The 25148-nt window shown below is 35.2% G+C and overlaps 1 protein-coding gene across 3 annotated transcripts; it reads left to right on the forward strand.

Annotated features, from left to right (window-relative positions):
* Positions 1–384: 384 nt before the first annotated feature.
* Positions 385–24961, forward strand: LOC113060743 (protein FAM184A-like). Of its 3 annotated transcripts, XM_026229892.1 has the most exons (18): positions 385–914; positions 4369–5223; positions 6207–6342; positions 6614–6795; positions 7360–7545; positions 8533–8655; positions 9065–9226; positions 9621–9742; positions 10181–10331; positions 13113–13325; positions 16678–16831; positions 17199–17326; positions 18826–19010; positions 20041–20187; positions 20738–20855; positions 21049–21153; positions 22311–22510; positions 24650–24961. In XM_026229892.1, exons 1-18 carry the CDS (start codon positions 708–710, stop codon positions 24729–24731), a joined length of 3456 nt encoding a protein of 1151 aa, XP_026085677.1. In that variant the 5' UTR covers positions 385–707; the 3' UTR covers positions 24732–24961. The 3 variants fall into 3 exon arrangements, with proteins under 3 accessions (XP_026085677.1, XP_026085678.1, XP_026085679.1); XM_026229893.1 differs by lacking the exon at positions 22311–22510; XM_026229894.1 differs by lacking the exons at positions 22311–22510; positions 24650–24961 and having other exon boundaries at positions 21014–21144.
* Positions 24962–25148: the final 187 nt, after the last annotated feature.

Consider the following 25148-nt stretch of genomic DNA (forward strand, 5'->3'; position numbering starts at 1 on the left):
AGAATATATTTTGTATACACAAGAATAAAATAACAATGTATATAAAAACGTATGTTGATACAACTAAAACAAATTATATAAATCAAGTAAAATTATTAAAAAAAATAAAAATATATAGTCAATATATACACTATACAACAACATAAAATAATATTATATACGTTGTATAATTATATGATATTTATTATTTTATACATACGTTGTATAACATTATTGCCCGTGTTAGACACAACTAACAATGCATCACTCCTGAAAAGAGAAAACTACACTTGTTGGTGTGTTTTGTTGATAATTCATAGGCCCGTTTGTATTTATAACACGTATCTGCAGCAGAAAAGCTGTGTGAGGTAACCGTACTGCTCTGACGTCATTTACAACTCTCTCTCCTCGCGCTTCATCCGCCGCTGCGCGTGAATGTGATGATGCTCGAGTGTTACATTGTAGCGCTCAGTTCGTTGTCATTCGTCTCCCGCCATTGATGATTTGACTGGTGTAGACAAATAACAGCCACATCTGTCAGGTAGCGCTAATATCAGACGCTAAAATATTGATTGTGTGGTGAGTCGGATGAACAGTCGTAGCTCGACACGTAGAGAGACACAACATGATGGGTTTACATGAATTCATATGGATGACCGGTATACTGATGGCGCAGGACCATCCTTAAACTACTTGCGAGGGATTTGGGATCGTGACGGTAGGTGAAGATGGCGACGGGGACAGGGACGGGCTGGCAGCCGCCATACAGCGCTGCTCCGGGCATCAGTTCTCCCGCTGCTGCTGCTGCTGCTTCTGGGTCAGGCTCCAGTCCATCATCCACATCCAGCCATTTACTCTACGAATCTGCGCTGACTATGGAATACACTCAAGATCTGCACCTGAAGATGAGTAAAAAAATAGCACAGCTCACTAAGGTAGGAATGATCACATTGCTTTTATTTTGATCACATTATCTCAACTTTAATATGAATACACTGTAAACAGGATTATGCATGCATTTAATCCTTATCCCCTATAGAGAAGATGCCCTACATATTGAAATTGTTGCACCGCAGTGTTTTTCCCCCTGCAAAAAAATCTGTTTATAATCCCAGACAGAATTTGCTAGCTGTATTTAATCTCTGATTCATTTATGCAAAAACAAGTCAGCAAGGCATGTTACATAATGAGTCTTTAATGCAGAAATAATCAGTCTAGTGCATTAACATCCACATTTATTAAAAGTGCATATGCCTTATTAGTTTTTACCTCTGATTTAATTTGATTGTGTAATTTATGCTCATCATGAGAGCAATGTTTGCTTTAGATTGCTTTAGAAGACCTTGTATGTTTTGCCTTTACTGTTTTTATGTTTAGGGTCCCAGAACTAGATGTGTGAAAACAATAACAATATTTAACCTCTTAATTTCCTATTGTATGCTATGTTTTTTTTCCGATGTAAGGAAAACCGAACATGCTGATATTGTTTAAAGATTTTACCAAAAGTAGGCAGGCATTTCATAGAAATGTTACTGGTATTCATTATAGTAATGTGTCTTGAACACAACAAAAGCACATTGTAAAAAAAAAAAAAAAAAAAAAATATATATATATATATATATATATATATATATATATATATATATATATATATATATATATATGTAAAATCTGAATGTACTATACTGTGTAGACCAAGGTTATTATACAATAGTATTATTGTAAATCATAAAAAGGTCACAAATAAGATACATCTTAACTGAATTATAATATAAAAAAACCTTATGTAGGGTATTATATGAATATTCTATATTTACTACATTAATGTAGTACATTACTACATTACATCAAACTACATTAATATATTTAAAACAATGTTAGAAACAACACAATAACTACAATTAAAGTGAGAACAGAAAATATACAAATAAAAATGTATTCAAAATATGAACTATATTCTTATTAAAAAAACTATATTAATATATTAAAAACAATGTCAAAAACAACAAAATAACTCAAATTAAAACGAGAACTGAAAAAATAAATATGATAATAGTATCTCACTTATGCTAAACTAAAACTGGTATGCACTAATCGGAGAATGTGAAAATTGCATTTATTTATGAGGCGCCAAATAGGAGTAATGAAAATTATTTTGGAGCATAAATTATGAAGTTGAAATTGTAGTTATATATTCTTAGATTATTTAAAGTATAAAGATTATAATTACATTTTACGTATGTTTTCGTGCTATAAGTCACCACTGATAAGCTATTACTAAATATTGAAGAAACTTAATTTTCTGTTAAGTTGCTTTGCAATGATTTGTATTGTAAAAAGCGCTATAAAATAAACTTGAATTGAAAATTGAATTGAATATAAAAGTACCCTTTGAAGTTCCTTAAACTTAAGCCAAACTATTTATTTAAATTCACATCTAATCCATTTCTTCAATATGGTAAGTTATGTTGAGGAGCTTTGTTCAGGAAAGTCCAGTTTTATGATTTTGAAACTGACATGGAATGTATTAATACACTTATTAATCTTGGTAGAGCTACTATCCATAACTACAGTTGTGCAGAACATGGCATCCTTACAGTATGTTAATAACATGGATGCGACAGAAAGGAATCAATTAAAGATGAAAAGGAGAACAGCAGCGCGAGAGCATCAAGTGAAGGCACTTTGCTTTGATGTGCACAACCAAAAAGAGTCCTGATTATGAAATGCTTTGCTGGAAAAACTGTTGGCTCCAAAAGTAATTTTTTAATACTGACACTTGTTTATTAAACTAAGAGTTTTATAGAAATACAAGGAACATGACTTTGTTTACAGGAGCTTTTAACATTCTATATATATTATGTATGCAAGAAAATATATAAAAACTTCTAGTCTAAAAATACACATTACATTTTTATACAGGGACGTGCAAAGTGGATTATAGTTTATTGAAATAGCATAAATGTATATGTACATAATGTACATCCTTGATGTCTAATTGTGTTTAAGAGAGTACTGCACTATATTAAACTGGCCAGTAGAAATATTTTTTTTTTTTTGGTTGCCAGTTCCCTGTGGTGCCTGCCGGAGGTCAAAAGAAGCTGTGTCCTTGGTCTGCTGGATCCATAATGATTTTTCCTCCTTTTTATTTAACTTTAGAGGTGTATACTGTACGCCTAGTGCATTTATTCTCGGTTTGTTGACATTTTTTATGTCTGATTTGGTGGCTGAACTAAACCAGACAGTTATAGAGGTGTGCAAGATGAACACCGGTGGCTTGGAGGAATATTTTTTGGCTTTAAGCAAGATATTACATGCAAAACCCTTGTTTTTGTCATGTATTTTGTCAGTTTTAAAATTTTATGCTATTTTACTTCCATAACCTGCCTTCTTTCTGGCTAGTGGAAAGGAAAATTTCTTCAATATTTTATAACACTTTATCTGTTTGCACCTGAAGATTTCAAACACAATACATATCAGAGGGATTTGTTGTTATATCATTCATCTTCTTATACTTAAAATGTATTTTTGGACTATATTTTGTGATTCACTGTATTTACAGAGGGGTTTGTTCATATATCATTCACCCGTGTATTTAACATTTTATACCTAAAAACTGATCTTGACCTATATTTTCTGATTTATAGAGAGATAAATAGAGATATCCCAAATCCCCTCTGTATTTAACACTAAATGTCAACAAAATTAAATAAGAATTTTAAACCTGGCTTTATCCAATGTTCAGATTTTGGTTCTGGAAATGTATTCAAATCAGTGCATATTGAATTAGACAATGCCTTATTTGCATATTTAAACATGACATTATCAAAAACTTGTAATACAAAACAGTTGTGTTAATTGTTTGAGATAAATTAACTGTGAAAAGCATCATTTCCTCACCTCCATGTACCTCCAAACCTGTGTGTCCTCTCTGGAACACAATTGAAGATATTTTAATGAATGCTTCAACTGTTTCATGAACAATGAATGTTAATGGGGTCAACTTTCATTGTATGGACTAATAAAACACTGAGAATTTTTAAAAAAATATCATTTGGTGTGTGTTTCACAGAAGAAAGAAAGGTCTGGCCTCCATACTTTGCTGCTCTGCGATTGGATCTGTCAGTACTTAATATAATGAGCTTTAAAGTAAAAAAATTACTCATAAGTGGATTATTCCATTTAAAATAACCTCAAAAATCAGCTGTTTTCAGTAAACCTGAAGACCGATCACATAATCACAGATTTTAAGGGTGCTGATGGCTGACTTACTCACCAGTTTTTAGAGGGAATGAGATGAAAGACAGACAGGCCGCTGTCTAGTAATGATGCAACATTTTCCAGTTTTCTGCAGCTGTATAAAAACAGATTTTCTCATGTTTCTCACAGGTCATTTACGCCCTCAACACAAAAAATGATGAGCATGAAGATGCCATCCAATCTCTGAAAGAGGTCCACGATGAGGAGGTTCAGCACATCCTGACCGAGGCTCGGGAAAAGATCTTTCACTACAAGAGCAAGATCGGGGACGAGGCCGACCTGAAACGGCGCCTGCAGTCCCTGGAGGAATCTGTGGAGCTGCACGAACACATGAAGCGCCAAGCGCTGGCCGAGTTTGAGATGTACCGGCAGCGCGTGGAGGACTCGCAGCTGTGCACGGAGGCCCAGCACACACAACGTGTGGTGTCCATGTCCCGTGAAGTGGAGGACATGCGGCACGAGTTCGAAGAGAAGCTGCGCTCCTTCAGTCAGGTGCAAGCCCAGTTTGAGCAGGAGAAACGGCGGGCGTTGGAGGAGCTCAAGTCGGTCCACCGACAGGAAGTTCAGGAGCTGCTGGAAAGCCAGCAGAACCAGAGTGCATCCTCCAGCCTGGAACAGGAGAAATTGGCTGAGCTGCATCGTACGGAGCTGGAGTCACTCATGGAGCGCGTGGAGGAGCTGACGCAGGACAAAGTCCGGTTGGTGGAGGAATACGAGGCCAAGCTAAGCAAGGCTCAAGGCTTCTATGAACGTGAGCTGGAGGCCATGAGACGGACCCAGCAGCTCACCACAGAGAACTTGCTGGCCTGGAGGAGGACGGAGGTGGAACTGAGGAAGGAGTTTCAGGTGCAGGAGTCGGCTCTTCAGAGGACCCTCTGTAAACTCCGTGCTGAACTCCACAGAGCTCAGGATGAGGCGCGAGAGAGCAGGGACAAGACCAACAGACTGCAGGCATCTCTTAATAATGCAGAAGTCACAATTACGGTAAGATTCATTCAAGACTGTTTCTTCAACTCTAGGCACTTTTATTGAGTTCATTATTAGAACGGTCAGAATGGTTTTATTTCTGTTATAATACAGTCATATTGAAAATGTCTTCATAACTTAACTTTATTACTTTTAATATGCCTTTTATTGTAGATATTATTGTTTTAACCTTTTCCCAGACACATAATTTTAATCTAAATAAGGACACCTATCATAAATATTACCCATTTTAATATCTATAATCTAAACAGTAAGTGAATTTACACTACCATTCAAAAGTTTGTGATCAGGGAGATTTTATTATGTTTTTGAAAGAAGTCAATTTGACTAAAAGTGCAATAAAACAGTAAAATAGTGAAATATTATTAAAATGTTCTATTTTTAAAATGTTATTTATTCCTGCGATGGCAAAGCTGAATTTTCAGCAAATGATTAGTATTTTTATCAAAAGTGCACTTGTCTACAATAAGAAAAAAATTTAATGAGACCAAGTATTAAAATGTGATGCATAAAGAAAATAAAGATATTGTGCATTTCCAAATTGTAATTTTCAGCATGAAAATGAATGTTTAATTGTGTTTACTAGGAATACATAGACAAGGAAAAAGAGGCGTCTTAGGTATTCCATGTGATTTCCATTACAGAATGCTATTTAACACAATGCATAATCTGAGATATGTTGGAAATTGGGCAGTTTATGATGTTCAGAACAATACAAAATTGACAGAATTCTCACGATGCATACAGCGTATGGACACTCAACATTGATCCTGGGAAATTACGCAAAGTATGGGTGTGAAAAGTGTGTTTATAGTACACAGGGCCAAAATTGGCCATAGTTGAAGAAACACAAAATGCCTTAGGTACAATTTACAGCATATAATGAAATGTAAATAAACATCATTGAGATGAGTCTGTGAGTTTAGATGCTTTCTAAAAATAATAATGCATCTCAAAAAGTTTGTTCTCTCTATTTACAGGAGTTACATAAGCAGCTGGAAGAGGCCATACAGGATGGAGAGATTTGGGTGATGCAACTGAAAGATACAGAATATGAGCTGGAGGGAAGCAGAGATCGAGTTCAGCAGCAGGCCAATGAAATCCTTCACAAAGCCAGTGAGAATAATGTCGTGAACAAATGCATTTTTCTTCAGTATATTGCACTGACTCACTCAAGCTGAAGTGTGAGAGATTTTTTAGAGAGGTTACAGTTTCGTGATAGCTTGGCTGAGATGGATTTAGCTCTGTTTTGCCTGAATTTCACTTGAATTCTACTTAGTTTTTATGTTTGCGATTGACTCCTTCATGTCTACAAATAATAATTTGCCATATTTATTTTTGAGGAAGCATTAAACTAATAAAAATCCTCATTGTATTTAATGAACAGGTCAGATAGGCTCTCTTCAAGCGACCCAAATGAGCCACGAGGCCACTATCAGGGACCTGGGCTCCGAGCAGAACCGCCTGAAGGAGAAGATCCTACAGCGGGAGGAGGAGAGAGAGAGACTTCAGAAACAGATTCAAACAGTGGAAGAACAACAGCATCAGAAGATCCTCAACCTGGAGAAGGTCAAATCTTTTTTCTTAAATTAGGCAGACTAAAAAACAGTTTGAAAGCATTTATTGATTTTGCAGTAAGTTATAGCAATAAATGATAGCAATAAGAAATGTTTCTTGAGCACCAAATCAGCATATTAGAAGGATATCTGAAGGTTCGTGACACTGAAGTCTGAAAATGTAGCTTTGTCATCACAGGAAGAAGTTACACATAGTTAATCAAAGAAGTTAATCACAATAGTCTGTGTCATAAAATAGGTTGCATTGATGCAACACCATAGACATTCAGAGTTATATATCCACTCAAATATTCAGATTATTGCTTATTAAAGGCATAAGGGCTTTCCATTGACAGATTATTAGATTTTTACATTTAGTCTCTCCTAAATCTTGAATATTTGGTTACATCCTTGAGACTGGGACTATATAGTCATATGTGTCAAATATGATGTTCACAAAATGTTGCTAAATGGTATTTTGAAAGCACTCACTGCCAATTGGAAACAATTATCATGGTATTCGAAACAAGGAATCGAGATTTGACAAAGTGTAAATGAAGCTGTGGTGTTTTGGCAGTCGCTTTGTGAGGAAAAGCAGAACTATGAAATGGAGCTGGCGCGAATCAGGGCCAAATACGAGGAGGAAACGGCCTGTCTGAAAGAAAGCCAAGCAGAATCCTTAGAGGAACTCAAGGAGAAACACCGAGTCCAGCAGGAAGGGGCTCGCAGTGCCGCAGAGAGAGAGAAGAACCAGTTGCTCAGTGTAAGAACTTTTTTTTTTTTTACTAAGGTTTTAGTTCTTAAAAGAATAGTTCACCTAAAAATGAAAATATGCTGAAAATGTACTCATCTTCAGACCAGCCAAAATTTGTTTTTCCATCAGAACAAAATTTGGAGAAATTTAGCATTATATCACGCAGCTTTTCACTTCACAATGGACTGGAGTCGTGTGGATTACTTGTGGATTATTGTGATGTTTTTATCAGCTGTTTGGACTCTCATTCTGACGGCACCCATTCACTGCAGAGGATCCACTGGTGAGCAATTGATGCAATGCTAAATTTCTCATCAGACTCATCTCTTGGCTGGACCTAGGATGAATACATTTTCAGGAATTTTTTTTACCTTTTATGTTAATATGAATATTTGTTTCAATAAATTTAGATCTATAATAAACTTTACGTTTTGCTTCATTAGCATTTTCACATTAGATATTCACTTCCTTGTGTTCTCTTTTGATTTTTATTACTCTCTGTGTTCTGTTTAATAAAAATAAACTGCAACGTCTTAATGCAAAACAAATTAAGAATATGAATATTTAGTCTTATTAAAAAATGACTTGTGGATTACTACTTTTCCCAAATCATCTATTGAAACCCTGAGAGCTATGCCAAATTGCATTTTCTGCTCCCCGTTGAGTAGTTTTGATTATGCAAACAGCCATTTCTCATTGCAGTGATGACAATATGACAGTGATATTATTCCCACTGTTTTTGTGGCACTCGATAAAAATAGCTCTCAATCACAACAAATATTGACTAATCTTCTTGTCATCTCATGACAATCACGTCACTCAATTCTTCTGAAAACCTCTTTGTGCTCTACAAAGCTCTTTTACAGCTCCTGTGTAATTAAATGTAAAAAGACTCCATCTGTCAGAGGCAGATTGTCCTACTGTCTGGTTTCACCTCTTATTCTGTTGGCCTGCTATGGCTTTTCTGAGGTTTTCTTTTTCTTTTTACTTTCCCAGGAGATGAGACAACAATTTGATATCCGGCGTCTGTCGTTGGAAGAGCAGAGAAACCACCTGCAACAACAACTGGAGACCATACGAGAGGAACTCACTACCAAGCTCAACATGGCCAACCAAGAGGTTTAGAACATCAACTATTTATTTTTGTCTAGATGAACTTTTCTGCTTCCAAAAAGGTTTAGATTGTAATTTTGTTTGCCTAGACCAAATGATTTAGATGGTTGATCAGCTGCATTTTTAGGTGGGGGCCTCTTTTTGAACTGGTTGATAATTTAATAGCTGGACAAAGCTAGTAAACCACCTTAAACCAGTAATAAACCAATTTACATAATATATTGTGTATATATTATATATATAGTTGTAGTATTGTGAACTAATGTAATTTCCATCTTTAAAAATAGTGAATTTATTATTTTATTTATTTTATCAAGACATATACTGAATGTAAGGGAATCTATCGCATAGTAAGAATGACCTCAATTTTGTAATTTTATGAATGCATTTAATTGTCTTTGTGGATTTTTCTCAGGTGTCTCATTTGAAGGATCTTGTGAAGGAGAGTGAAAAAAATCTTGATACTGCTGAGAACCACATCTCCTGTCTTAAAGACAGCCAAGAAAAGCTTTTTATTGAGCTGGACGCCACCAGGGCGAGAGTGAGAGAAACGAGCAACCTGCTCACGGATCTACAAGTAAAGTGCTCCAATGTTTTTGACTCCATTTATTATAAATTACACGCATTTTGAGTCAGTCTCTCATTCTGAAATAGAAGAAGCATTTAGAGATGTTGATATAAAATGTTCACGCTTTTAGAAGCGTGAAAACCACTGACGCATCTCATCGTTTAGAGGGTGAAGCAGGAATTCAGCGTGGCAATCAGTGCAATAGGAGACTGATAATAGAGCGTGGCAGAGATGTTAAAAGAAAAATTAAGCCTCATTCAATTTTGAAGACAGCTGAAAACAGCCGCATTAGTTCTTTACTAAAGCCTGCAGGAAGAGGTTGCATGTCTAAAGATGACATTTGTGTACACAGCTCTACTTGAAACTGCATCTCTCCTTGCATTATCTCATTATCTGCTCACAGGAGGAGATAGAGACCCAGAAACAGCAACATGAAGCTAGGGTCATCGCTATCAAAACAGAGGAGAAACAGAAAATGGACAAAATCACAAAGGAGCTGGATCTCAAGTGGACCGATGCTCTGAGGTGCTGCACGAAGCATATAAATTATGCATTACTGTGGAAAAGACAAGGCTAAAAACAGAGCGAGATTTGTCAGTGCACATTGCATTAAATTGTATACACTGTGACCGTTTTAATCGTGTGAGAGTGCACACGAAAAATCACATCTAAAATAGGAGCAGTCTGTCCTGCATCGAAGCCTGTGACAAATCCTCTTACACAGACATGCATTTGGATTAAAATATGCTAATTACAAAAGTAAGAGGTTACCATCTAATCTGCACAATGGTACAGCAGCACACATTATACAGTGTACAAGGTTATGGAGACATCTGTGTGGTTCTTACTTATTAACAATTTAATATGTCACTTTCAGAGTCACTTCTACGCTGTTTAAGCAATGTGTCCTTGTATCTGTTTCATCCTGTCAGTTTTACCCTCAGTTTCTCTGTTTCGTCTCAGGGCTGAGCTGAAGGGTCTTCGGGAAGAGCTCACAGCTGAACATCAGGCAGAGAAACAGGTGGCCCTGACACAACTTTCCCAGCAAAGAGACCTGGAGATGATGGCAGCCAGGGAGAGCTGGCAGAGGAAAGTCGAGGACCTCCTAGAACAGGTAACGGAGGGTCACAGAGGTGACATTTTGTCGTTTATTCCTGTTGTCTACATTTAATATTTTACAGGTATACTCCACACTTTTGTTAAAAAAGAAAAAAAAGAAAAAGAAATTCATTTTCAGGTTTCTTGTAATTTGTAACGAAACAAACATTTTTCCCAGAAGTAGACTTGTTTTCAGGTTTCTTGTTTCAAAACTGTAACAAAACAAACATTTGTGAGAAAAATACAACTAAACAAAAAACATTTAAAAAGTATCAAACGTTTGTAAAAATCAAACAAAAATATAAAAAATCTAAATAAATGTTTTTAAAAACAAAGTGTTACACTTGTTACGTTTGTAATATTCCCCTCAAAAAAACATATATAAAAAGGATAGCAAATGTTTGAAAAAATATAGCAAATCAAACAAATGTTTATAAAAACAGAAATGTAAAAATAAAAATGGATTGTACACTATTGTAACTTTTTTTTCAAAAAGTACTCTTGTCTACAAGAGTGTACAAGAGTTGTGTTTGAAAAACAAACAGACATTTAACAAAACAAATATTTGTGATAACAAACAAAACATGGAAACAAACATCTGTTAAAGTAGCAGCAAATGTTTGTAAAAATCAAACAAAAGTGCAGTTTTTTCAAATGTAAATCAAAACAAATATTTGTTTAAAAAAAGTTCACAAAAAAAAACAGGCAATTATTCTGTATGTAATGACCTCTGTTAACTTCTATGTAACTAGATTATTCATTAGATCAAAATAAGTTGCTGAATAACTAATATATGTTGAAATGCACTTGTTAATGATCATATGTTAATGTGCTCTCGTTTCTGACACCAAATACCATGAAGATGATATAATAATTTCTGAATTATTCATTTTAGCAGCTTAGTTTGAAACTACTGTAAGTCTGTTTGGACTGGGAATGTACCTTTTTCAACATATTAGTATTACCTAAATACATTTTTTATTTTAAAAGAGCAAGGAAATTCCCATTTTCCATCAAATGTCATCAAATTTGGGATAGCATGACTTCTGAGACCATAGTAAGTCCCATAGCTGTGATTCTTATAAGAGTAACTGTCAGCCGAGTATCTGTCAACATATTTCATCCGCCATTTAGTTTAGACTGACATGATGTTCTTTTTGGAATTCTGATGCTGTCAAAGCTTTTCTGGTCTTTTACAATATCATGAAATCTTGGCGTGACTGAACATTTTAGATACTATGTCAAGACATTTAAACAGAATACACAAAGTCTCTAGTGTGTGCGTCCTCGCTTACCATGATGCTTTGCATGTTTAGTGCTTTCTGTAATGTGACAGCCTGCCTCCTGTAGTCTGTCTCTTTAGAGTCACATCACTGTCACTTTTGTCATGAGCCTGTAAATGTTGCTGTGTCAGACATCTGTCAGCATCTCTTGATGTTCGTTGTCTATCTTTAGTGCTTCCTTGGGTCAGTGCCCCTGATCTCATGTAAATCTATCTATACTGTATATCAATGACTGTATAACAATATTGGCTAATATTTGCATTTTGTTTCTGGCATCAGGATGACATTAGAAGTAGCCTATGTTAGCCTAATGTCTTTTTTTTTTCAGTTCAAATGCACAAATTTTGTAATACACATTAAAATTAACACCATAAAATTAACACCTTTTATTGAGATTAATAAAAAAAAAAATAAATAAAAAAAACACAATATTTTGTATAAAATGTAACAATTATTCATTATGTCCTTGCTCATTTTTGAATGCCCCTACGTCTAATTCAGACAGTATAAAGTGGATTGCTATGGACTGTATGCCAGTGATAGGCTTATGTTCAGTTATGTGAAATAAAATAAATAATATATTGACTCGATTGTGAAAGCAACTATTTATAATATATATTTGATGCTTTTGTCTGGCATGATAAATTATTGTCTTATAAGTGTCTATATGTGTGGCATTTTCTCAAAATTTGCTATGTGATTTAACTATGATTCATCTGATTTAATGATGTTTTAAATTACATTTTTTATTAATTGACAGATATTTTGATGCCTAATTTTAGTAACTGAAAAATTGATAATATAGACCATTATCAGTACTTTTGCAAACAATAATTATATAAATTCTATATTTATACAATTCCAAAAAACAAATACGATAAGTCACATTTTCCATGTAGGTAATGAAGGCTCTGTGAGATACTTTTTCCTTCATAGTTCAAGGCGGATTCACTTTTGTCTGTAAGGAAGTTACAGTTTGGTTTTTAAAACCAACTCCAGCGTAGTCCCATCAACCTCAAACCTCCTCTTCTTTTGCCCTCATTTTATTGCCTCAATATCTATTTTTAGCCCACTATTTTCTGCATGCAGAGATTTGCTCACCATCTCCTGTTTATTTGCTTTCTTTATTATTTCCTTATCTTAGGCCTCATCTGATTATTATGTACTGAAGCATGTGAAGATTAAGATCATTATTCTTTTGGTAGATTATCAGTTTAGATTATATTATTTTCTCATTTAGGGTATCCTGGGGTAGTTCAGGAAATACTGCTGAGCGGATCTAAATTAATGTATTTTACTTGCATAAAACTGATGATAAAGCTCAACGGCCAGACAGCAGTCAAAATCATTGTAATAGCATTTTGCATGCAGTTTATGTCATATTTCATCTGCAGTACGGAGCTATTTCTGAAAGGATTACATTTCAGATTGCTTGTGGCATTGTCATTTTTTCATCTCTCTGAGGGCTCGGTATTCTGTATGAGTCTTATGAACCTGTTTTTCTGTTGTGTCAGATCTCTCTGCTGAAGCAGAGCCTGGAGCTACAGATGTCACAGTCGAAAAGCGCGCTGCAGCAGTTGCAGGCGCAGTTCAGTCAAGAGCGCGAGCACCTGGCGCAGCAGTTGCAGGAGCTGGCGCTGGAGCATCAGCACAGAGAGTGCCACCTGCAGGAAGCCCACTGCTGCGCCATGCAGGACATAGAGGAAGCACAACAAATGGAGCTTAGGGTACCTGCACCTAACATGCAAACACAGACATGCCAAATACAAACTCGCACACAATGACATGAGCATCAGGAGATATGCTTCTGTCTTCCTACTACCTCTGATGCAGATGTGTGTTTCATCAATAACAGACACTCAGACACTTTTTAATGTACTTTTACATTTTTTTCAATAGTATTTAGTATTTGAGTATTTACGTAAGGTATGCCCTACAATGAATATACATGCATCACAGCAGAATTCTGTCATTTTTGGTTTCTGAAAGTATTTCCAGTATTTTCCACACATAACTGAAATGTTTTCAGAACAATTTTTTTACATTTTTGGAATAAAATAGGTAGCATAAAGTATAAATAAATAAGTAGTGTTGTATGCATTCTACATGATTAAGTAATGTTATTTACACTTTGCATAAATTAACACAATTTGATCGGAAATTATTTATGATATTTACAGTATCTGTTTTCTTCACACATCACGTCTCACAATGAATATTATTATGGTTTGATCTTTATTACTGTAGTTTGACATTTATATTTGTTGTTTTTATATTTTATAATTTTAGATTTAAATTTTTATTGTTTTAATTTTAAAACATGCATACGTAATTAATCACACACTACCGTTCAAAAGATTGGAGTGTTTTTTTATGTTTTTTGAAATGCTGCATTTATTTGATTAAAATATAAAAACAGTAATATTGTTAAAATTAAAAATAAATGTTTTCTATTTTAATATATTTTCAAATGTTATTTATTTATTTGATGGCAACGCTGAATTTTCAGCAGCCATTATTCCAGTCTTTAGTTTCACATGATCTTTAAAAAAAAAATTCTAATATGATGATTTGATGATTTGATGCTATAAAAAATATTATTTCTTCTTATTTTTAAGTTTAAAAATCAATAGTCATGCTAATTTATTTAATATTCTTTTTTATATATTAGGTTAAAAAGAACATAATTTATTTGAAATATAATTCTTTAATAACATTATAAATGCCTTTACTGTCACTTTGGGTCATTTAAATGCATCCTTGCAGAATAAAAGTGTTTATTCTTTTTTAAAATCTTCTGGCCCCAGACATTTGAATGGTAGTGTATATGCCACCTGTTTTTCATCTATTTGTGATCACCGTGTAATGATTATCACCTTCACTGTCTCCTTTTCCCCTTCATAGTACTGTACATGTCTGTTTCCTTTACTCTCTGGATTTGTCACCCCTGCATTATCACCCCACACTGAGAATCTCCACTGTGCATGACTTCTGTATGGTAAATTACCCTTCTTTTTGTCCTTGCATGTCTACAGTCTACTCCTAAAACACATTTTGCATATGAAGACATGTTTCTCATCCAGGAAAGCACAGGTGTTGTTTCATTTCAAAATTGTGCATTACATTTAAGATAGCAAGCCCAGACATTTGAAGCAGACACATGATGCAGAATCTAACAGGCTTTTCTCCATCTCACTCAGCCTTGCACTGCGGCCAAGAAAGAAGCTTCTTTAAGCTGATTTGGCCACATTTCGGATTACTGAGTAATGAAAAAAAAAACATTAATAGTTGCTTTCATCTCCATTCTTTTATGTCAGCCCTTGAATGCGGTTGTGGGCACTGCGTGTTAGAGTGGCTCTGTGGGTGGACTGTTTAAATGTACTCTCGTTCCTCCCAAACATGGTGTGGCATGGAAGCAGAAAGAGAAACTATCCACAAAATGGTGGAGTGTCAACAGTAAAACAGGATGATTCTCTAATTAGATTATACTGTACAACATCATCTAATTAGTAACTGACCCACTGTATTGAACATCGTCTTCTTCCCAATTTTCTAAATAATTCAGTCCAAATTGCTTGATGCAGAGGTATTTAGACTTTTTAATATGATGATCTCCTTCCTAAAATACCAAGTCAACTATACTGTAGATTATTATATTTAAAGGCCGATTTGTACTTTGGGGAAACATAGTAAGTATGATATTAAGGAGAACATGTTTAAACATTAAATAACTTGCATTCATGTTGACATTTTTTTTTATATTTTACAGTTATAGCTTTGGCTCTAAAAATTACAAACCCGATTCCAAAAAAGTTGGGACACTGTACAAATTGTGAATAAAAACAGAATGCAATGATGTGGAAGTTTCAAATTTCAGTATTTTATTCAGAACACAACATAGATGACATATCAAAAATTTAAACTGAGAAAATGTATAATTTTAAGGGAAAAATAAGTTGATTTAAAATTTCATTGCATCAACACATCTCAAAAAAGTTGGGACAAGGCCATGTTTACCACTGTGTGGCATCCCCTATTCTTTTTATAACAGTCTGCAAACGTCTGAGGACTGAGGAGACAAGTTGCTCAAGTTTAGGAATAGGAATGTTGTCCCATTCTTGTCTAATACAGGCTTCTAGCTGCTCAACGGTCTTAGGTCTTCTTTGTCGCATCTTCCTCTTTGATACACCAAATGTTTTCTATGGGTGAAAGATCTGGACTGCAAGCTGGCCATTTCAGTACCTGGATCCTTCTTCTACGCAGCCATGATTTTGTAATTGATGCAATATGTGGTCCGGCTTTGTAATGTTGGAAAATGCAAGGTCTTCCCTGAAAGAGACGATGTCTGGATGGGAGCATATGTTGTTCTAGAACTTGGATATACCTTACAGCATTGATGGTGCCTTTCCAGATGTGTAAGCTGCCCATGCCACATGCACTCATGCAACCCCATACCATCAGAGATGCAGACTTCTGAGCTGACCACTGATAACAACTTGGGTTGTCATTGTCCTCTTTAGTCCGGATGACATGGGGTCCCAGTTTTTCATTTGCATACTGAACTGTGATTGGTCTTTATATATAAATATATATTTTATATATATTTATATAAAAGGGTTATGATGTATTGCAGTTTCCACAAAAATTATTAGCAGCACAAAACATTTCAACATTGTTATCAATAATTAATGTTTCTTGATCACCAAATCAGCATATTAGAATGATTTCTGAAAGATCATGTGACATTGAAGACTGAAGTAATGACAATTCAGCTTTGCAATACAGGAATAAATTACATTTTAACATATATTAAAATTGAAAACAGCTATTTTAAATAATAATAATAATAACAGTGACAAAGCAGTTCTTCATTTATGCACAATCAAAAAGTTTTTTTGCAAGAGCTACCATTTCCTTCATTATATACAAATCTAGTTTATCATTTTGTTCCCATCGCATCATGAGTGAGTGTGATGCATTCAGATGTGAGTGTGTTCTTTAGTTTTATGCATTAGATGTATGCTTCTGTATTTTTATGCCTTTATATTCCTCTGTGTCTGTACTTGTGCACTTGTGTAGGAGCTTGAGGAGCGTCTAGAACAGGAACAGAGAGAGGAGTTACACACTTTGAGTGAAGCCCACAGACAGACCCTGGAAATCCTTCAGCAGCAGTCAGACCAGGAGCTGCAGACACTGCGCTTTGAGCTGGAGGATGAGGGCAAAGCCATGCTGGGTGAGACGAGTCATACGCTCTCATTAACTACAGCACCACACTCCAGCCTGCAAGATTAGAGCCTTTTATGGGGTCATTACAGTCTTGTAGTATATTCATATACACTGTTATAATGAAAGCAAATAGTCATTTTCACAGCTGCTTTTATCCTAAAGTGTCTTAAAGTGCACTTATTACAGAGCAAATCTTTTCGCTCAAGGCTACAATGATAATAGCTCATGGATCATTCACTGCAGGGGTTTGAACCTACAACCTTCTGGTCACCCTCCAGAGTGATTATACCACAATTAGGCACTTAGTAAGCTCTTAATACAAGAAAAGAAGTTGAAAATATTGGTTTGTACTGGGTTTCTTTTATGTTGTGTAGCTTCCCTGCGGTCTGAGCTCAATCATCTCCACGCTTCTGCCATCGAACACCTGCGACAAGTACATTTCAAGGAGAACAATGCGGCCAAACGAGAGCTGGATGACACGATCGAGCGCTGCAAAGAACATGTGAGCATTTTTGAAAGTTACAAAGCTTGATATGACTCTGTACCTCGATGCTAAACCCAACAGAAATGGCAGTTATCAACAGCAGACTTGCCATTTTTGGTTGATGATGGATGCAGACTCTTGATTAATTCCAAAAGAGAAAGGTATTTTGATTTATATTTTTGTTCAGACTTACACTTACATCTGGTTACTGGTAATACCCTGTATTTTCACTATATTTGCATTTAGTAAGAAGCTTTTTCTCTCACGGGAAACTCTGATGTCTCATGCCTTGATGAAACATTTGAGCCTTAACAAAACAGACAGTTCCGCATGATATGCTTCATTTCAATGCATCTTCAATTTTCAGACTCTGAATATTTTTATTTTTTCCATTTGAACAATTGTTTGTTTTTTTGCACGTATTGTGCACGTCTATGATTTTTTTTTTGCCCACAGACATCATTTATGTCTGCAGCATAAACAGTTCAGGACATGCTGTCGTTTCTGTAGTTTGATAGTGTTTTTTATTACCTGAAATAAAATTAAATACAACTATTAGAAAAGCTGCTTATGGCTTGAAAGTTGAAATACTAATATTGCTAAAAACTAACACTGAAATAAAAATGATTTGTAGCTAATATATATATATATAAAAGCAAATTTAGTTTTTAGTTAATAAATACTATAATATTATTTAAATAGTACTCTGTTCAGAGCTAGTGGTTTGTTAAGATCTCTGTCATCATTTGTTATGACTTTGTAATATATTTTGAAATATGTATCAGTGCTGTTTTGTCAATATAATGAAAGTCACTGGGGTCTGATGTTTTTGGATTTCGACATTTTGTATGATAAAGGAAAGTCAAATGGGTTCAGAACTACATGTGGGTGAATAAATGATGACAAACTTTCCATTTTGGATGAACTATTCCTTTAAGTATGATCAATACTAATGGTGACCACTAATGAAAACAAAGAGAATACGGAAATCCCACATTTGAATGGGGGATCCAGTGTGAAGGCCAAGAATTTCCAACCTGTTTGGATAAATCCAGATGCCACACGGTGCCCTTGGTTTCAAACAGGGTTGTGGTTGCTCACAATAGAAAGGCTTCAATCTGACTGAGAGGTCATACAAGTGCCAGGCTATTCTGAAATGTCTCTAAACTAAGCTGCACTTTGTAGAAATTTGAAGAATAACCACGATGAATAAAAAATGAGGTACTGAATTCTGAATTATGGGAGAGCTCTCACCGTGACTTACACCCCTTTCCCATTTTCATATTTGATTTATAATCCCCCTCTCTGTCTGTCTCTCTAATACACACTCATAGTCTCACTCTCTCATGTTCGTTTCACTTCAGTTAGTACTTCAGCACAATTGAATCTCTTTTAATGTGACCTATATACACGTTTTGTAAGCTCCTAGGTCTGGCCGCCTCGTTTAGAGACACAGTTGCCTTTTTGTTAAAGCCTATAACTGTAACCATATAACTTTTTGTGGATTGCCTCTCCAGGAACAAGACCTCCTAGGGCGTATATCTGACCTGAGGCAGGAGGTGAGCTGCAGGAAGAACCGGATCGCCGATCTGGACCATGAAATCCATTCGCTCAATGAGACCATCAGCACCTTGACCAAGGAGTTGGAGCTCAAAGGGAAGGAAGTTCTGCGAGTGCGCAGTGAGGCCAATCTGCATATCAGGTACCAACTAATTAACATATGTGAGGATGTATTAACCCTTTATCAGGCTGTTTTAACTTCTAGTAATTATTGGACTGTTAGTTACGTGACTTACTCTCAGTCGAGCAAACCGAAGATCTTGCTTCACCCTTTGCTCGTGTTTGTCCCTTTCTCCTCATCACTTTTTGTCTTCTCTTCTTATCTCTGTCAGTAAAGCCAGAAACATAAAGAAACAGGAAATTGCAGTGCTCACTGTAATACTTTCATGTTAAGGTTGGAATACAAATGGTGAACATTACCATTATCCCGGTTTTTGGTAGCCTCCTTTTATGCAAAAAAGAGTAACTGTCATCTTATGCGTGTCTAGAATCTTTTTTGGCTTTCATCAGCTATTAAATTATAAAACCCTAAAGGTCAGTCTAGCTGAACTAGAAGCTAATTTAATGTGAGAAGAAAGCAGACGGAGCCATTTCCCACGCAGAAGCGCACAGCCTCCAGGCAGAGCTTTCTGACTCATTATCATCTTATTCTTCTGTTCCAACCATATAAATGTGTCAAGGTCAGTGGAGGTGTCTGGCAGATATAAACAAACAAATTTCATTTGGTTTCATTCAAAATTAGTTAATTTCTGGCTTTCATGAAAAGAGATCATATTCATTGGGGAACTGAGGGAATGTGTTGTAATAAATAAGTGAGCTTGTGCGCCTTAGAGGGAAATACATTTGAATGTGTTTGTTGTCAAGAGTATTTGCTCTATTTGTAGACTCTGCACTCTTAAAAATGAAAGTTCTAAAAGGGGGTTTTCATAGCAATGCCAGACAGTAAAGAACCAATTTTTCTGAACCTTTCAGTGAATAATTCTTGAAAAGAGTGTGGAGAACATTTAATAATCTGAAGAATCATTTTCCTCTATAGAACCTTTTGTGCAATGGAAAGGTTCCATTGATGTTACAGGTTCCTCATGGAACCACAGATGCCAGTAAAGTACCCTGATTTGTGTATAAATGGACCAACTTTTTTTGCATATGTTAAATGATTTTATTTGATGTAGGGCTCATGAACAGGATCTCTCTAAGCGCCTCGAGAGGGAGATTGACGAGCTGAATGCTTCTCATAACAGAGAGACCCAGATCATGCTGTCAGATTTTAACAAAGCTCAGGAGCTGCTAAAAGACAAGATCTCTGCTCTGCAGATTCTGTGAGTCCCTCTATCTCAGTTACTGATTGAATATCATATAGCATGTCTCTTATATACAAAATTGCATTACATATATTAGGGGGAAAATTTCATTAGATGGAACTATTTTTAACAAATCTTGTTGGCCTTCTTGAATACACTTTTTCACTAAACTCGTAGCAATAAAACTATTAACATTTTAACTGAAATGAAGATTCAATTAAATATGAATATTATATGAAAAAAATTGAATTGAAGTTGAACAACAAAAATTAATACTAAACTAAAACTAAGATAAAAACTTAACTAAACTGAGATAAAAATCTTTTTTTATAAATGTTTTTTATATATATATAATTTCAATTACAAAAGCAATAACAAAATGTATAAAACATAAACTGAAATTAAAACAAAAATGGAAAATATTACAAAAACTATAACTGTATATAAAAACTAAAAGAACACCGTGCCTATGATGTTTAAACAGGCTGACTTGGTCACAAGTTTTATGACAGAGCCATTGTTTCTACTGTGGTATAATTGTTAATGTGTATGTGTGTGGGATGAGCAGGTTGGAAGGTACGGAGGAGAAGTTCAGGAATAGAGAAAGCCGACCAGAGGACCTTCAGGTGATCGCTGGGCTCAGAGAAATAGTGTCAGAGAGAGAAGCCCTGGTCAAGAAACTTGTGGTAAGTATCCACATCAATGGTTTGTAGAGGTGCAGCATCCCATTAAAAGTAATATGTGTACTATTGTTTTACTACATAGCTTTTTTTTTTTGTTTGTCCCAAAGCATTACATGTCTTCAGACAAAAGTCAATATCAGTTCATTGATTTTTCTGCACAGGGCCTTTCGGTCTGACTGTGCCTCCTTTGTTCCAGGATGACAAGAAGTTTTATCAACTGGAGCTGGTGAATCGAGAGCCTGGCTTCAACAAGGTGTTCAACACCAATCCCAATGTTGGGGTCATAAACCCCCTTATAAAGGTTAGAGAGATACAGCCACACTGATCAAAGAATACCTCCAAAGTCCAAATAAATTGTGATATGATATGATAGTAAAAAAAAGCACAAACCATAAACCTTTTTAAAAGCACTTCATCTCTACAGTTCATGGAGTCCATGAATATTATAAAAGAATACTTCAAAGGTTATGCCTTATGTGAAGTGTGTTTTACAGTGGTAGCTCTGAAATGGGATATTCTTTTTATAGCCTTCTACTGTTCTTTTAGTTGTACTTTTACTTTCTGTTGCGTAAGTTGTGTTTGTGTGGTTGTCATTGTCTGTCTTATATTCATGTTCAAACATCAATTCTACCCTGCTTTCCAAATCATAAGTTCTGTTCCAAAACCTAATGTGCTGCCTACATAGGACATGAAAGCTCAGAAGTGTCCCATATGATGCACCCTACATCAGCATTAGCATCTTCACAGTTCCAATAGAATCTAACATTAGAATGTGGCTAACACACCTCTACAAACATTTATAGGGTTGTACGATTTTTTTGAATGCTTTCTCAGGCTCACCAAAGCTGCACTGTTCAATGATACAGTAAAAGCAATAATATTGTGCAATGTTTTACAATTTATTTTAAAATATATTTTATAATTTATTTTATTGTGAACATATTTTAAAATATTTATTCCTGTGGTGCTCAGGTAAACTTCTTATTATAATCAGAGTTAAAAAAAAGTTGTGCTCTGTAATGTTTTTGTGGAGAATTCTTTGATGAACACAAAAATTCTAATGCAGAGCATTTATTTGAAATAGAAGTATTTATTGTCACTTTTGATCAATTGAATTCATCCTTTGTTTAATAAAAGAAATAATTTCTCTCACCTTTATTTTTTTTTTTACTTTCGCCATTGTCACATACGTAAGCCATTTTGATCTGAGGCTCAATCCAATGATCTTGGTGTTTCTAGTGTCACCAGCTAAGCTACAGAAACTGCTTTTGATGAAGTATATTAGGACTGTGCTTATGACAGTCAGCTCATTAGGTTTTGTAACAGAGCTATAATCTGTCATTTCTGTTCGCATTTAAGATGATGTTCATTACTTTGTCATCATTTAACTTCAAGCTACAATTCGCCATCACCTCCGACTTCCCACAATCCCTTTCTGTGTGTGTCCTTTTAATGTAGCATAAGAGTAGAAAACCTGTCAACAGTTTCGCCAGCTCTCCGAACCTAAGTGTTGTTGCGACGGAAGGGATGGCGGGCGGCTCGGTTCCGCCTGTTTGCCTAGAGTCTGTCCCCAACTCCCCCATTCACCACCATGAGCTCAGATCTAACAGTCCTCCGCCCCCTCCAACCCCTCCACCTCAGGCCGACTCCACCCGGAGGTGAGATTGTCCGAGACGTCCTTGTCCTCACAAGAGACATGCTTAAAACCACAGAACTGTCTTGCCATTGGTCGGATCACACGGTCTCAGTCCAAACAGTAGAAAACCCGTCCGTATGTCTGTTTATTGAACCTTTTGCTATACGAGAACATGACTATGTGTGTCCCAGTGAATTGTGGGTATGCTCGTCACACTCCTTAATGCGTCTTGCTGGCAAATGGCACACATTTAACATTTTTGTACTTCATGGTACTTTTATGTGAATGATTAATTGTATGTACCAATGTCTTTATTATGTCCAGTTCGACAAGAATAATCACAAAACGGACTGAAAGTTCACATAAACTGTGTGTGATCACACAATGGCTTTGGAATGCCAACGTGAGCATGCAGTTGATGTCATCACATGTCATCACATAGCAGTCACGAGTATGGCTCCGCCCATTAGCCGTACTCCACCCTTCACATGTCATGCATTTGTTGTTTTGTGGTTTTAAAATGAGCTTATTCTTGGTATTTCTTGGTATTTCTTGTCTAGGGAAAATCATGCACAGGAACTTTGGGCTGAGAGATAATATTAGACCGTGTCTGGAAGAAGGGCATATTTTATTTATCATTTAAAAGGAAATAGTTCAGCATGGTGCCTGTGATTCATTTGATGCTTGAACAAGGGAGGCAGCTTCCTATTGGTCAAGAGAAACTGCACTGCGTGCTGCAGGAGTAACAGACATCAAATTTTAGGATCATTCCTACTTTCACCAAAAAATCAAAGGTTACTTGACTGTGATATTGACTACTATAGAAAAATAATGTAAATACACGTGTATAGTGGCCACAAAAATATTTAGACACTTATGAATTGGATGTATTGCCATATTTTTAACTCAGAATATCTAACTCAAAATATTTTAAAATCTACCCATTTTTCCTCATTATTAACTTTACTTTTCTTAAATAGTGTGTGCAATTACTTTTTTATTTACTGATATTTGCACATTAATTAGTATTTTGAGTGATGCTTGGTAAAGACTTTCTGTTAAGCTTAAATGAGTTTAAATCTGTTTTCGAAATGAATTGCTAAGGATGCATCAGAAATGTTTATTTTATGTTTTATTTACTCAAAAAAATGGTGTAGTACTTTGAAACAATTTTCACTCAGAAAATTACAGAAAGTAACACATTGAAGTAAACATGAAATGCAAAAAAAAAGAATATATTTCCAAATTGAATATCTATTCATTCTTAAGTCAACATAAATGTACTTAAGAAGCAAAAGAAGTCTTTGTTTTCAGAGAAACTGAACACGAATTAAGCGAGTATGCTTAAAACAAGAACAAACATCTGTCAGTGGGGAGTGAAACTAGTTTTCCCTTTGAATTAAGCTGATTTGTTGAGCCCACTGACAATATTTGTTCTTGTTTTAATAATTAACTCAGCTGATATTAATCCGTTTCTAATAAAACAAGACTTCTTATCTCATGTCATTTTGATTCTCAAGTAAATGGATCTTGATTAAAGAAACTTCAGACATCTGCTTTTGAAAACAAGACAAAATCACTTTTTTGCAGTGTTCAGGAGGTACAGAAACATTTATTTCCATATTCTGGTGGTCGGGAGTAGAGCACTTTTTTTAAAGTAAAATTAATTAAAAAGTAAAGTTGTATTTACAAACTTTAAAGCATTGCTAATAAAAGACATTTACATTTAGAGACTATATTAGCGTATTGTGTTCCATTCAGTTTATTCCTTTCTTTACTTGGTCTCAAAAAAGTCCCAAATTTACCTTCTTAAAACATGCAGAAACCCTGAACTCTTCATTGGAGCGAGTCTGATCCAAATACATTAAGCCTTAATTATGAACAGTATGCTTTTTGTGAAATATTTTGCTTGAAACATGTTTGTGCTAACTTTCTTTAATATAACGTCTAATCTTTCGTAATGACATTCTCAAAGGGTTGCTTAAGTGATCACATATTTTTTTGTGGCCACTGTTCACAAGTATATCTATTTTTAGATAGTATCATCCTGCAATAAAGTAGCAACTCCATGTGGAAGTGTTTGATTAGGATGTGTGAATTGACTTTCCTTTAATGTTGCTGCAGTGTAACTGGTTGTTTGACTTCTCTGTGTTTTGTGCAGCCCTCGTAAGACTGAGGATTCGACTGTAGCACCAAAAGAACAGCAACCACAAGAGCTATTTTCACAGTACTTCTCCTTTTAAAATTTTCAAGACACCCAACTGAAGAGCATGTGAAACTGCAGTTTCCAATAACCCATTCGTCTGTTCTTGATATCTCACTGTGAGTTTGTTATTTTCCCTTTTGATATGGGCATTTACTTGATTTAAAATGAGATGCAGATTCATTTCATATAATATTCATAAATGTGTCTTTTCTGGATGGACTAAAACTGTTGGAATACCAATGTCTTGCCAGTTTTGAAATAAATTGCACAGACACTTACATATATACTTGTGTTATATTGTCTTCTTACAAACTAGAAACCATTAATTTGATAAATAAATAAATAATTAAAAAGAATAAATGAAACATTTATATCTTAAATATACACTCTAAAGAATGGTTTTTAAAGCTTATGAGAAAGGTAAAAGGACTACATGTCTTCAATTGTGTCATTA

The sequence above is a fragment of the Carassius auratus genome, chromosome 42 (genome assembly GCF_003368295.1).
Source record: "Carassius auratus strain Wakin chromosome 42, ASM336829v1, whole genome shotgun sequence".
Classification (NCBI taxonomy): Eukaryota; Metazoa; Chordata; class Actinopteri; order Cypriniformes; family Cyprinidae; genus Carassius; species Carassius auratus.

Excerpts from the sequence above, each read along its gene's own strand:
- LOC113060743 (XM_026229892.1), top strand. The coding sequence starts at position 708 with ATGGCGACGGGGACAGGGACGGGCTGGCAGCCGCCATACAGCGCTGCT. Across the intron at positions 9,743-10,180 it reads AAGTGGACCGATGCTCTGAG|GGCTGAGCTGAAGGGTCTTC; the intron begins GTGCTGCACGAA and ends GTTTCGTCTCAG. Across the intron at positions 10,332-13,112 it reads TCGAGGACCTCCTAGAACAG|ATCTCTCTGCTGAAGCAGAG; the intron begins GTAACGGAGGGT and ends CTGTTGTGTCAG.